The sequence below is a fragment of the Sinohyriopsis cumingii genome, unplaced genomic scaffold (genome assembly GCF_028554795.1).
Source record: "Sinohyriopsis cumingii isolate HCF-2022 unplaced genomic scaffold, ASM2855479v2 utg001460l, whole genome shotgun sequence".
In the NCBI taxonomy this organism is placed as follows: Eukaryota; Metazoa; Mollusca; class Bivalvia; order Unionida; family Unionidae; genus Sinohyriopsis; species Sinohyriopsis cumingii.
Window position 1 is genome coordinate 311,311 of NW_028316002.1, and position 14,915 is coordinate 326,225.

The 14,915-nt window shown below is 35.9% G+C and overlaps 1 protein-coding gene across 1 annotated transcript in view; it reads right to left on the minus strand.

Annotated features, from left to right (window-relative positions):
* Positions 1-14,915, minus strand: part of LOC149772463 (uncharacterized) — a 190,323-nt gene that overhangs the window by 47,533 nt on the left and 127,875 nt on the right. Inside the window, exon 13 of the mRNA XM_089947775.1 lies at positions 74-379. Within this exon, the coding sequence (XP_089803901.1) occupies positions 74-379 (306 nt within the window). The remainder of the gene's footprint in view (positions 1-73; positions 380-14,915) is intronic.

Consider the following 14,915-nt stretch of genomic DNA (forward strand, 5'->3'; position numbering starts at 1 on the left):
CATCATTAGTAATGCAAAAAAAATATGTCTCATCATTCTGTCACAGGTGAGACAAAAACGTTTTCAATCTTACCTAACTCAAATGCAAATTCAGCATCGACAGGAGTAATGGCTTCCTTTTCATCTCCCTTTTGTTCCTTCAGTAAACCCTCCATCTCTTTCAGTTTATTTGTGACTGTTTCTACTGCAAGCTTTGCTTTGATTTCCACAAATTTCACATTGGCATCAACTGCCTTTGAAATCTGCAGAGCTTCATCTTTGGTGATGTCAAAGGTCAATTTGTTTTGCTTCCAGGTTTGAATAAACTTTCTTGTTTCCAAACTTGCATTTCCAGCTTCGGATAACTTTGCTTGCATTTTCCTGAAGTGTCTGATTGTGTCTTAGAAAAGAAAAACAACAAACAAACAAAGAAGTGTGAATAAACTTATTGCACAATAAAAATAGGGATCTCAGTGAAAGCTAAAAGGTCAAGTTATTTAAATGATTATAATGTGAGAAAAAATGTGAATTTCCCTATAAATGAATGCAGTCTGGATAAGTTTTAATATGATGCTAAGGGAACAAAAAAGGAAAATTACATTCACATGTCAGACAGCAGCAAATAACACAAGAAACAACAAAGAAAACTATATTTATGTATTTATATACATTTTTCATTTAACTGTTGACCATAGTTGTTTACCATCCTAGTAGTATGTATTGAAAAATTGCTGTCCATGAAGTAGATCACTCTTAAGTTTGTACAGCATCTTGTCAAAATTGATTGAAAAAGATGTCCATGACTCATTCACGTCAATTTTAACCAAACACTTGCTGCTATGCCCTAATCAATCAGGCTTTAGACAGAAACATTTGTGTAAAGACCATCTTGATTTCCCTAACTGATAAATGGATTCAAGCAATTGACCAAGGCAAAATAATAGGATCTGTATTTGTAGATTTCAGGAAAGCTTTCGACATGGTGAATCATGAAATCCTTTTGAAGAAAATGAAAATTTACCAATGTGATTAAAGCACTGTTAGATGGTTTACTTCATATTTAAGTGAGAGAACACAACATATTTCTATAAAGTTTATATAAATAATGTTCTGTCTGAAGCTGGAACACTTAGATATGGAGTACCACAAGGCTCAGTTCTAGGTCAATTACTATTTATTTTATTTATTAATGACCTATAACTTTTACTAAGGAATGCAATATCATCTACAAATCTTTATGCAGATGACATTATCAGACATCGAAAACACAAAGCATGAACTGGAAATTTCTTTACAGGATGCCCTAAACAAACTGGACAACTGATGCACATGCAATAACATGGTGGTAAATACTGGTAAAACTAAAAAATTACATCTCAACATGGCAAAGAAGGACAAATCTTGGTAGTGATGAACAGAAGGATATAAATTTGCAAATGGTCTGTCATGATAGACTACTTGGTGTTCTGGTAGATAATAACCTATTATGGACTGAACATATCAAACATATCAGTAAAAAAGTAAATTGAGTTTACGACTTCTCAGTAAGAGAAGACATTTTCTCCCTGAAAGGCACTGAAAAGTATTTTATAACAGTTACATACAACCCTATTTAGACTACTTTAATACAGTATGGGGTAATTCAAATGATACAAACATAAAGCTGGCACATCTTCGAAAAAGAGCATTTGGGCTAATATCAATCCAGAAAAAAAGTAAGGAAAAATTAGCTGGTAAGTTAAAAATATCTCATATTAAGGACCAAATCTACATGTATTTGAGAAAAGCCAAACTAATGTACAGGATAATAGTGCTCCTGAGTATTTACAATCACTACTCCAGTATAGGCTATGCAATACTCCCCACCTGCAATCTATGTCTACCAAACAGTATAAAATTCCCAAACCAAATAAGGAATTATTTAACAATCATTTCCAGTACTCAGGAACTTTGCTCTAGAATAGTATTCCATTTGAGATTAGAAATGCCCACTCTGTTTCCTTCTTCCAAACCCAATATATCCAGTGGCTTCAGAGATGCAGCTAAAATAAATAAATTCCTTTGTATGAGGGCCTCAAGGTAGATTAGTTCTTAGCTAATTGTGTTACCTTTTTTAAATAAAGTCATTATGTCTGACCCCACTGGAATAAGTTAAGAAGGGAAGTGTATGCTGACTGACCCTAATGGACTAGATAGAACAGGGGATAGTGTGATGTTTTACCCTACTCGACTCAGTAAAGAAGAGGAGAATGTGATAGCTGACCCCACTGGAATCAGTAAAGTGAAGTGTGTGATGTCGGACCCCACTGGCCTCAGTAAAGAAGGAGATAGTGTGATGCCTGACCCAGTGGGACTCAATAAAGAAGGGGATATTGTGATGTCTGACCCCATTGGACTTGGAAAAGAAAGATAAGTTGTGATGTATGCCCAATGAGACTCAATAAAGGGTATAGTGTGATGTTGGACTCTACTGGACTCAGAAGATGTTAGTATGATATCTGACCCCATTGGGGCTCAGTAAAGAAGGATAAGGTGTGATGTCTGACCCCACTGGATCCAGTAAAGAAGGATAAAGCATGATGTCTGACCCCACTGGACATAGTTGTTGTTGCTGTTGTGGGGTTTAATGCCATTTTTCAGCACATGATAGGCTATGTATGGCAGCCAGTATTAATGGTGGAGGAAGAACCGAGGAAAACCCTGGGAAGAACCACCGACCCACGTGAAGCTACTGGCAAGCTTTCTCACATACCCACATTGGTCGAATCTGAGACTTGAACCCAAGTAGACAGAGGTGAGATGGCAGTGATCCATAATGGAGAGCGCTTTAGACCACTCAGCCACTCGGGGCCCCATTGGACTTAATAATGAAGGATAAGTTGTGATGTATGAGCCCATGGGACTCAGTAAAGAAGGATAAGGTGTGACGTCTGACCCCATTGGACTCAGTAAAGAAAGGTATAGTGTGATGTCTGACCCCACTGGACTCAGTAAAGAAGGATAAGGTGTGATGTCTGACCCCATGGGACTCAGTAAAGAAAGGTATAGTGTGATGTCTGACCCCATGGCATGCAGTAAAGAAGGGTATAGTGTGATGTCTAACCCCATGGGACTCAATAAAGAAGGATAAGGTGTGACGTCCGACTCCACTGGACTCAGTGAAAAAGGGTATAGTGTGATGTCTGACCCCATGGGACTCAGTAAAAAAGGGTATAGTGTGATGTCTGACCCCATTAGACTCAGTAAAGAAGGGTATAGTGTGATGTCTGACCCCATGGGATGCAGTAAAGAAGGGTTGACTGTGGTGTCTGACCCCATGGGACTCAGTAAAGAAGGGTATAGTGTGATGTCTGACCCCAATGGGCTCAGTAAAGAAGGGTATAGTGTGATGTCTGACCCCATAAGACTCAGTATAGAAGGGTATAGTGTGATGTCTGACCCCATGGGACTCAATAAAGAAGGATAAGTTGTGATGCATGACCCCATGGGACTCAGTAAAGAAGGATAAGGTGTGACGTCTGACCCCATTGGACTCAGTAAAGAAGGGTATAGTGTGATGTCTGACCCCATAAGACCCAGTATAGAAGGGTATAGTGTGATGTCTGATGCCATGGGACTCAATAAAGAAGGATAAGTTGTGATGTATGACCCCATGGGACTCAATAAAGAAGGATAAGGTGTGACGTCTGACCCCATTGGACTCAGTAAAGAAGGGTATAGTGTGATGTCTGACTCCATGGGACTCAGCATACTGCTCATGAATTTAAGTGTTGAAGAGACAACCTGTTTTAAGGTACCTGCAATACCTATTCAGAGCAGAACTGGATATGAAACTTTATAAACTCAAAATGATTCAAAATATGTGAATGCTTGTAAAATTTATATTTTTAAGTTTTCTGCTATGGATAATAATTCAGCATGTCATTAGTGACATTGTTTTACATTTCATCACCTGTCTGTATTCTCATACAGCAATTGCATCATTTGCTGCAAAAATACGAGCATCACATCTGACACACTGGTTACAGATGCAGTATGTAACACTGAATGGTGTTTAATGCAAACCTGGTATTCTTTCAACATTGGCTAATATGACGTTTGGATATAAATGATAAGCAAACAAGTAAGGAAACTTCCATTAACAGGTTAATTGTTTTTTTATTTATAATTCAGTTATTGTTTAGTTGCATGATGATACAGCATACTATCATATGATGTTTGAACTAATAAAAAGTAAATTAGCTTTTACCACAATTACAAGCAAAGCCAATCCCACAGGACATACAGATTGTTTTGTTTCTCTTATTTCTCATGTAAAAAATAATGATCCCCTATGGAAGTCACAGGGCTGAATCTAAGCTTGCCTACTGCCTATGATTCACTACAAAACACATGGAAAATAAGTTAGTACTTGCATTAAATTTTGTGTTCCACACTGATTAAAGTTGATTACCAGATGTCAATTGACACCCTGACATTTGAATGAAGAAGAAACTACCATTTCTGATCATTCAAAGGTACAAAACAACCCCTATTAAATATTATCTAGACAGACAAATTGATATAAATCTCCTTTTAGTGACAAATGAAACTTGTATAACCAATACATCACAAGTTATCTACCATATCTACTAATGTAACACATCAACCATATTTACCATATATACATGCTTTTAGGTGGAGTTCAACTGCAAATTGTACTAATAAAGATACATCAACACATAATACACTGGCACTTCTGGGTTGATGCAGTCTGTTAGAAGTAATCAGTAGAACACAACATACACCCTTCAAGTGCATTACATGACAGTTAATCAGGGTTTGGTTAGAATTAATCAGTAAAACACACAACATAAACCCTTCAAGTGCATTATGTGACAGCAGATCAGGGTTTGGTTAGAAGTAATCAGTAGAACACACAACATACACCCTTCAAGTGCATTATGTGACAGTAGATCAGGGTTTGGTTAGAAGTAATCAGTAGAACACACAACATACACCCTTCAAGTGCATTACGTGACAGTTAATCAGGGTTTGGTTAGAATTAATCAGTAGAACACACAACATACACCCTTCAAGTGCATTACGTGACGGTAGATCAGGGTTTGGTTAGAATTAATCAGTAGAACACACAACATACACCCTTCAAGTGCATTACGTGACAGTTAATCAGGGTTTGGTTAGAAGTAATCAGTAGAAAACACAACATACACCCTTCAAGTGCATTACGTGACAGTTAATCAGGGTTTGGTTAGAAGTAATCAGTAAAACACACAACATAAACCCTTCAAGTGCATTATGTGACAGCAGATCAGGGTTTGGTTAGAAGTAATCAGTAGAACACACAACATACACCCTTCAAGTGCATTATGTGACAGTAGATCAGGGTTTGGTTAGAATTAATCAGTAGAACACACAACATACACCCTTCAAGTGCATTACGTGACAGTAGATCAGGGTTTGGTTAGAATTAATCAGTAGAACACACAACATACACCCTTCAAGTGCATTACGTGACAGTTAATCAGGGTTTGGTTAGAATTAATCAGTAGAACACACAACATACACCCTTCAAGTGCATTACGTGACAGTTAATCAGGGTTTGGTTAGAAGTAATCAGTAGAAAACACAACATACACCCTTCAAGTGCATTACGTGACAGTTAATCAGGGTTTGGTTAGAAGTAATCAGTAGAACACACAACATAAACCCTTCAAGTGCATTATGTGACAGTTAATCAGGGTTTGGTTAGAAGTAATCAGTAGAACACACAACATACACCCTTCAAGTGCATTACGTGAAAGTTAATCAGGGTTTGGTTAGAAGTAATCAGCAGAACACACAACATTCACCATTCAAGTGCATTATGTGACAGTAGATCAGGGACTATGTTGTTAGAAGTTAGACTCACCTTATGCACAAATATATAATGCTAATCTTGCAATATAAATTACCATATTTGCAGGAATCAAGGTTTGCTTCTGTGTTGATAGATCAGGGTCTCTACTGTTCATTCCTGTTATGATTTCAGGAAAACAGCATGGACCCTGATCTGCTGGCAATTTAAGGAGAGTCAGAGATCTATGCCATTTACATTTAGATGCATGTTATACATGGATAATATATTCAGTACTCCCTCAATATAAAGCCCTTCATTTTAACGAATTAGTCGTCATATCATCAATATGGCCATGGATCCGATTTCATTATTTAGTGATGCAACTATCAAATTATCAGATTATATGTATCATTTACTTCATTATAAGGTGGTCAGTCTATAATAAGGCAGTAGGTTCATCAGCTCCCATGGACAGCTATAACAAGAGAGAATACTATAATAGAGTGGAACACTGCTATAACCTGATAATTTGGGTCCAAAAGATTGGATCATGTTAATATCGAGGTCACATTAATGCGGGGTGTTACATTATTTTACTTTTTTCAAAGAACAACTCATTGGCACCTATACATGTATTCATGTCTAATGTGTATGATGAATAGGGTATCAACACCATTTACTATCATGCCATCGTGGCATGCATGTAATTCCACTGAAAAATTGCAAAGAGATTTACAATATTCAATAATTTTTTCCCAGATCATTGTTCTCTGAATTCAATGTCTAATATACAGCATGAACAGAGTATCAACACCGTTTACTTGCTATCTGATATTGTACCATTGGGGCTTGCAATGAATGGATAATATAAATAAATCCATTGCCAAAATTGCATACATTTATTTAAACTATTAAATAATTTTGTCACACATTATCACGTGTCTAAATTCAATGGGAAAAATGAACAGCAAAATTAGGTTAAGAAAGACGAAGCACATGTATGGTTCATTACGTTCCAGGGTCTATGAATGGTGTTTGTACAAATTTCATACTGCTAAAAGTTTCTCATATGTGTTTCTTTGTACATTTATCCATTGCAAATTTCCAATAATTAATGCTTGAATGCCTATTTGTTTGAATGACTACAGCAAGAATAAATAACAATCAACCCATGTTTTCAGCGTGCATATAACTTTTTCTCAGATTTTGTGAATATCAAAAGAAACGTGTGAAAACTACTATATTAATGAACTTAATTATTGTGCAAAGTGCACAGAATGACTTGCATTTATGAACTTGCTTTTCCATTAACATGCTATTGGCATAACACTTCAAGAACCTGGTGAAGTTGTTAAATTTCAGAAGCGAAGCCACAATCATAGTAGATTCAAATTTATACATGAACTCTTCCCCAAAATGATAATAAACATTTTTACACACTATTCCTCATACTTATACATGTACATTTATTTAAAATTTCAGGAAATACACCACGATCATATTATATATCATATTACAGTGTATATTCAAATTCATAAACGATCTCTTCCCCAAAATAATAATTAATTGTTTTTGCGCAAAGTCCAGAGAAAGAATTGCATTTGTGAACTTGCTTTTCCATAACGGTAAAATATTTTAATAAAAAATAGGAAATTAATAACGAGTTCATAGGAAAACTCCATACACATGTAAAACCTGAGAACTAAGTGCAGTAGGCCTGCAATGGTCACGAGTCACTTTTATGAATTTTTTAAAAGTTGAATGCATGTACAATTTCATACCCTTTCAATTTCCAGCTAATAAAGCAGACGTTATTAAATGGTTGACTGATTGCGTCTAATAACACCACCAAGCCCAGCAAACATCTGGGCAGCTTTCGTTTTTTTATGTTTACTAAACTGTGAGAATTTTTATCAACCACCGCATTTTATCAACCACTGCATTGTTTAATATAATACGCCACAATCGTATTATATTAAAATTCATAGGTGAACTCTTCCCCAAAATGATAATAAACGTTTCACACACTATTCCTCATACTTAAAAGAAATGTTCTTTCCTGGTACGAGAAAAATACACATACATGTATTTAAATTTTCAGGAACCATGCCACAATCATATTAAATTGGAATTCATATGCGATCTCCTCCCTATAATGACAATAAATTTTTTATACACTATTTGATGTACTTTGAACAAAAAATATTTTTTTTATGTACGAATGAATATACGAAATTTCGGGAGCCATGCCATGACCGCGTTATATCTGAATTCGTGTTATAGTGGGGCGCATTATAGCGGGGTTGCACTTTATGTATGTATATAAATATATATATATACAATTACAGTGTGACCCCGCTATGACACAGTAGTTGGCAGCCATAGAACCCGACTGCATTATAGACCGAACCGTGTTATAGGCACCCAGGTCAGTTAGCTGAAGAAAATTATGCAAGTACCCAAAATAAATTGCATGGAGGGGGTATAGGCAATAAATGAGGGTGGTAAAATATGTGCTTCATCAGCAGTTACCATTTTAGATTGATGCATATTAAATGAGAAATACACCTGTAGTGAAAACAGAGAAGACATATATAATAGTTTACCTTATTAAGAGAACCACGTATTGGTACATATACGTGAATACTCTTTTTATATACATGTCTATTGTTGTTGTTATTGTTGTTGTAGGGTCTAATGCCATTTTTCAGCACATGATAGGCTATACATGGCGGCCAGTATTAATGGTGGAGGAAGAACATGGGAAAACCCCAGAAAGAAACACCGAACGATGAGAAGCTACTGGCAAGCTTTCACTCATACCCACATTGGCTGAATCTGAGACTTGAACCAATGCAGACAGAGATGGCAGTGATCCATAACGGACAGCACTTTAGACCACTCAGCCACTCGGGGCCCCCATGTCTATTGTATAAGCATGAATAGTATCAACACTGTGTACTCACCCACAAACCTCATCATATACATTGAATCAACAATACAAGCAGCAGGAAGGGTGAACCCACCAAGTTTTTAAACCAAACTGAAGCTTTTTACAGGGGTTTCACCAATACAGAACTCTATTTTACAAAATAAATCTTTCCATGGGGCTGTTCATCAATACAGAACTCTATGCTGCAAAATAAACCTTCTTGAAAATCGCAGGGAAAGGGTGAACCCACCGAGTTAAAGTTTTTTACGGGCACCAATATAGGACTCTATGCTGCAAAATAAACCTTCTTGAAAATTGCAAAAATAAGATGTGAAAAATCGCGTTGGGTGCCAGTGCCCTCGTTGCTGCTATCAATTCAATTTTTTATCAAGACCAACTCGGTATCTCGACCTTGGGTCATGCAAGTTTATTGTTTTGAATCTGTACTGGATCGACCTTACACTGCTAAATAATTCTTTAAACTTATTATAATTGATATCACCATCACACCAGTTCTGATAAATATATCGTAGTGTATGTACACCAACTCCATTAAACACAGCAAGAATATTACAATTTTCTCTGATTACTGATAGTATTTGTGTAAATATTTGAGTAACATAAATCACATCTGTGTTTTTATGTCTTCCACGCAAGAATATCCAATCAGGATTGGACTGTTCATCCAACATTACATCATCATACATGACTAAATTGTTAACAGACCCATCAAGATCATCCACAGATGGTAATTCATCAATACTAGTGATAAAATTAATAACATCCTCATTGTTTTCATTCAACGATTTTGAGCGTTCATTAAAGTCTTTCAGCACATCAACACTGCTGGTCGTCTACCAACAGAGCAATCAGGTACAACTTATCCCACCCGAGCCATCTCATTATCATATTAAGTAACAGTTGCGTCTTACCACTTCACTTCAGATGGACCTGTGATAATCATACGGACAGAATTTGGTAGCGCAGCACGTCGTTTGACCGGTTCTTGATTTCTTGTCGCTAAGAAATCAATTACATTCATGTTATAGAAATATAATAAATAATATGAATTTATATTCTGTGAAATGCAGGGCGTGTACCCCAACAAGTGATCTAACAACTATTACAACAAAAAATAACAGATCAGCAGTTACAGGTAAGTGTGAATGATGCGGTACAAAAAAAAATTAAATTTATTCCCGGTGACAAGTCAAAGCCAAAGAAGTCAAATAATATTTTTTTAAAAACGAGGTGATATTGCCGCAAAATTAACAAAGTTACCAGGGACTAAATACCCAGGAGAAAAACATCTCCCAGGATATAATTACTGTGGCCCTGGTACTAGGCTTGATATCAGACTTGACAACCAAGACCAACCAAAACCAGGTGAGTATCCAATAAACGCTATTGATCGAGCTTGTCATGATGATGATGTAGCTTATAAAAGTAAAGATTTGCAGTGTAGACATATCGCAGATGTAAAATTAATCCATGTGCTAAATTCCATTACGAATAAATCTTTCAAGGAGTCATTAGCTAATTGGTTAGTAAGATCTGCAATGAAAAGTAAACTAGTGCTAGGTGCTGGTAATTAATCAACCGATTATTATTATAATGGAATCGATTTATTATTCTCCAAGAGGATATTGGAAAGGCAACACAGTGATTAGTAAACTCACCAGCGCAGCAAAAGTCAAATGTGCCACTGATGAAGCGTGGCTAGCACGACAGGCAATATGGCAAATTTATTTACCACCACCTAAAACAATACTTGCTGAGCGGTTATTTGGATATCAATACGCAAAGGAATTCAATCAAGACAAGAGATCTTGTGAATGTGTTGCAAGGTTACCAAGTGTGATACCTGTGTTAAATAATGAGATTACTCGAACAACCAACATGAAACTCGTTAGCGCAATCACAAAAAAACATATACCAAAATAACGATGTGATTTTTAAGTACAGCTAGTATTAGGTAATGTGACTGTAAGATATTTATATGAACCTGGTGAACTTGAAGGTGGTAAAAAAAGAGCAGCTGATCCTGTCTGGAGTATCACAATGCACAAAATTTCCAACGTGGTAAGATCCGCCAGTAGACCTGCAATCTACAGACTAAATTCAACTGCTCCTCAACATGAATTTACACTTGAACAATTACAAGATATTCCCGAAGACACATAATTACCACCACGATAACTTAACTAGCACCTCAACATTGATTACATTTATCGAGGTCATCAATAGTTTCTGACGAGTCCAAGGCAATTCTTCATAGTTGAGATATTCTTCTGACTCTAGTCACCACCATATAAACTAAATTTGACCATTCGATACAATCATCAACAATCCAAACAACTGTATCAGTAATAGTTAATCCTTGAGAAGAATGTATCATCACTGAATATCCTAGCATCCACGGAGATTTATCCAATGATAATACATCCCCAACAACATTGACATCAACTAAAACAACATCATTTAATACAAGATTATGTTTCTCAGTCTGTCCTGGTATGTCAATGTCGATATTTTGTTGCCGTATATCAGCTGGTCTATAACACAACGGTACTGGCAATGTTAAAAATTTTCTTTATGTAACTGAAATAACTTCTGTTGAAATGCGTCTCTGACTATCTTTCTACTTGCCACTATTAAACTGTATGGTCTCCACGTTTCCCTAAAGTCGTTCATAAAAGTTTCTGGAATTATTTTACGTATTATTTCACACTGAATTTTATCAGGTTGTAGTCTGATTAATTTCTTAAATTTCTTTAATTTTTCATCAAGAGATCTATAATCATCAGTTATCTCAGAGTAATAATCGACAAAATTCTTTAGCCAATCATGTGGAGATGGTCCAACAAACGATGGTGGTTGACTGTGATCACCACACATTATTGCAGCTGTATTTGTCTTTGGAAATATAAAAACTATTTCTTGATTGGTTATTATTGAAAAATACAGCTGCAATAATGTGCGGTGATCACACTTTGTCCCAAATGATGATGTTTGGAATATATTTTTCACCCATTCGGTCAGGTTTCCATGCGTCGTCCTTCCAACGAAAGAAGCTGTGATAAGTACATGATTGTACTCCTCCTTGTTTTATCTCCCTGGCAAGTCTGTGTGTAGGAGTTAACACAATCATATCATCGTGGCAATATTTAAATAATTCAATAACTTGAGTTGTCTTACCAGAACCTCATGGTCTGCTTAAATATACGGTTTAGTGCAGCGATATTGGATCATACATGGATGTTGCAACAACAGTTCTGATATCTGATCGCTACAATAAACATCTTTAACCATAACATCAGCAGATTCACAATAATCATGTAACATTTCTTATTTTATTCTCCATAATCCTCATGTTGAAATGGTAACTTTTTTCAGCAACACTGAATATTTTTTATTGATGTAAAATGAATCTGTGGCAAACAAGCGTCCTCTCGACTTATAAACGTTTTTATCATTGTTGTATCAGCGATTATAAATTCATATTCAGCGTCATCTAGAATTAATCTTGTACAATGCCGTTTATTATCATAAGCTCCACCTTGAGTAAATTTACTGATTATTCTTCTACCAAGATTCTTTGCAGAGTTTTCTTTGTTAATATTTTTCACAAGAGCATCAACGTCGCATTGACTGCAATGAATCAGCTCAGGCAGAGGTAACCAAATGGAAGTCTGTGCAAGATATGATATAATTGCCTCATTGACAATCAACGATATTAATATTTTACAGTCAAGCATGTATCGCAACAACACTATTGGTGCCCAGCATTTTTCTGAAAAATGTCTACCAAACCAAACATAACAACATGGATGAAGATCTCTATTGAATTCAAACATGACAACACGAGCAAATCCTGTCAAGTAAAAATCGGGTAATGGTCCGTTTATGGCAACTCATGTCATTTCATGACAGGGATTTCCAAACCACATAAAATACCCCCCCACACTTGCCCATCCCAAGAAAACTTCAGGGATAACATGTGGTCATATTCACTGATATCATCTCATCACTATTATATGGGGTATTCCACAATCTGCCAAGTCCATATTCGATACAACTTAATTTACATCTTCGAGAAATTCAGCACGTGTTGGTTCCAATGAATTCTTTTCTTGGGCGAAGTGAGCTGCAACAGATGGAACGGTAAAACAATTGCTGAGTAACTCGTCAATGTTTTTATCTGAATACCGCACAGCGAGATTTCTCATAGCATCTTGGAAAGATTCCTGATGGTATATTTCACCGTTTGGTCTTACAAATTGATCATATACTCCATTTTCTGAACTTTTAAACAACCACACTGATACAGGATCATTTTTGCTTAATAAAATCAAACATATTTCCCCCCGAGTTCTCTGACGGATAAAATCTCACAACACGATCTTGTGGGAATATATTCATAGTGCTGGTCCATGCGTGCACATTATGATCAGTAATTTTGATCTGTGCTCCTCTTTTTTTATAATGTTTGAGTCATATAAAGTCTCTCTGGTTATTGTTGCTACTATTATTGGAAATGTTAATTTTTTTTCTAACACAGCAACATTGTTTATTGACGCTCCCGTGTTCTTGACTGATTCAGCCCACTCGTTTATCTTTTTACCTTGCTGATCAGTTAAATCATTTCCACGCTTCGCATTTTGGAAATGCTCAATTACTCGCTCTGCCACACAATTCAACGATGATGAAAATCTCATCGGGTTCAGTTTGCAAATATCTGGTTTGCTAATTAAATAAATTCCATAAACAACCACAATCAATGGGTACGCTTGTCCGTAATATGGTTTGTTGATTCCAACTAACATTCCTGTTTTAGTTTTGTTGCTAATAATGACATACTCATTCCGCGCCATTACAGGGTCATGTTTGTCATTGACTTTCCATGTTTTCTTTTTTAATTTAGCAAATTTCACCTGAATGAAATATCGCTTATCATTTATATCCATGGCAGAAATTATCTCTGCTGCTTGTTTATCGTTCATTGTTGCATCATTGCATGTAGTTTTGTATGTTGACCATGTATATGCAGCTCCATTGTTATAAAACTCATATTTTGCTTGCTTTATACTTTTGTTTATTTTGGATCTCCAAACCTATGATTTTATCTGGTGTGGTTTCACAACATCAAGGTCAAAATGTCTTCGCGTTCTCGGTGGTCTTATATCGGCAATCTTGGAAATTTTTTCTGTACAATCCTTTGACAAATTTATTGTTTAATTAGATATATCTAGCATACTAACTATAGCAATGGCACAAAATTACTGTACATGGAAAATAATCAGATCAACAGAACTTTGTTCTTGCAGATGTGTGGGAGAATACTGTGCTGGTCACGGGCAACATATCAGACAAGGATCTCATGGACCAGTTTCTTGTATCCACTGCGGTAGTGGTGTACGAGGAAAAATGCAATTATGTAGCAAATGTGGAGGTAAATAATACAGGGAGTAATCCAGATATTACGCGAATAAATACAATGTTGTATTATCAGAGCAAGATTACATTACACAATGCTATCAATCTAACAATTAAACAATTGATATGTTTTTATAATAGAACAGGACTTCGTATCCCATCCTGTTTTTAACTATGAAGCATCTCGTGATGGGATCATCAGACATCGCCAACGAAAGACAAAAATTGACCGGATCAATAATGCTGGTTATGCAGTGGTTACTCTCTCTATTAAAAAAATGTCTTGCCCATTGGTTTTTTATGAATGTTTTAATGGTATGATTGGCAAAAATCTTGTTATTGATCATATTAATTAAAATCCACTGGATAACCGTGAGTGTAATTTGCATGCAGTCACTCAGAGTGAACATTATGTCAGTGGAAAAACAGGAAAAATTATTTAAAAAAACGACGATCAGTTATCATGTTCATCGACGAAAAAATCATTGAGTTTTCATCTGTATATCTCGCAAGTAAGTATTTTGATATTAATCCAAGACCAGTAAAATGCGTCGCTGATAACATAATTTTATCGACATACCTAAATATTGTGCAAGGGTCTCATTCGTAGACGCGTAAATTATTTAGACAAATAATTCCGTTATAGTATATGAACAACGAAAACCGTTAACGCGTTAATAATACAACTTGACATTCTTGCTGAGAAAAATATAATTATTCCAAATAATA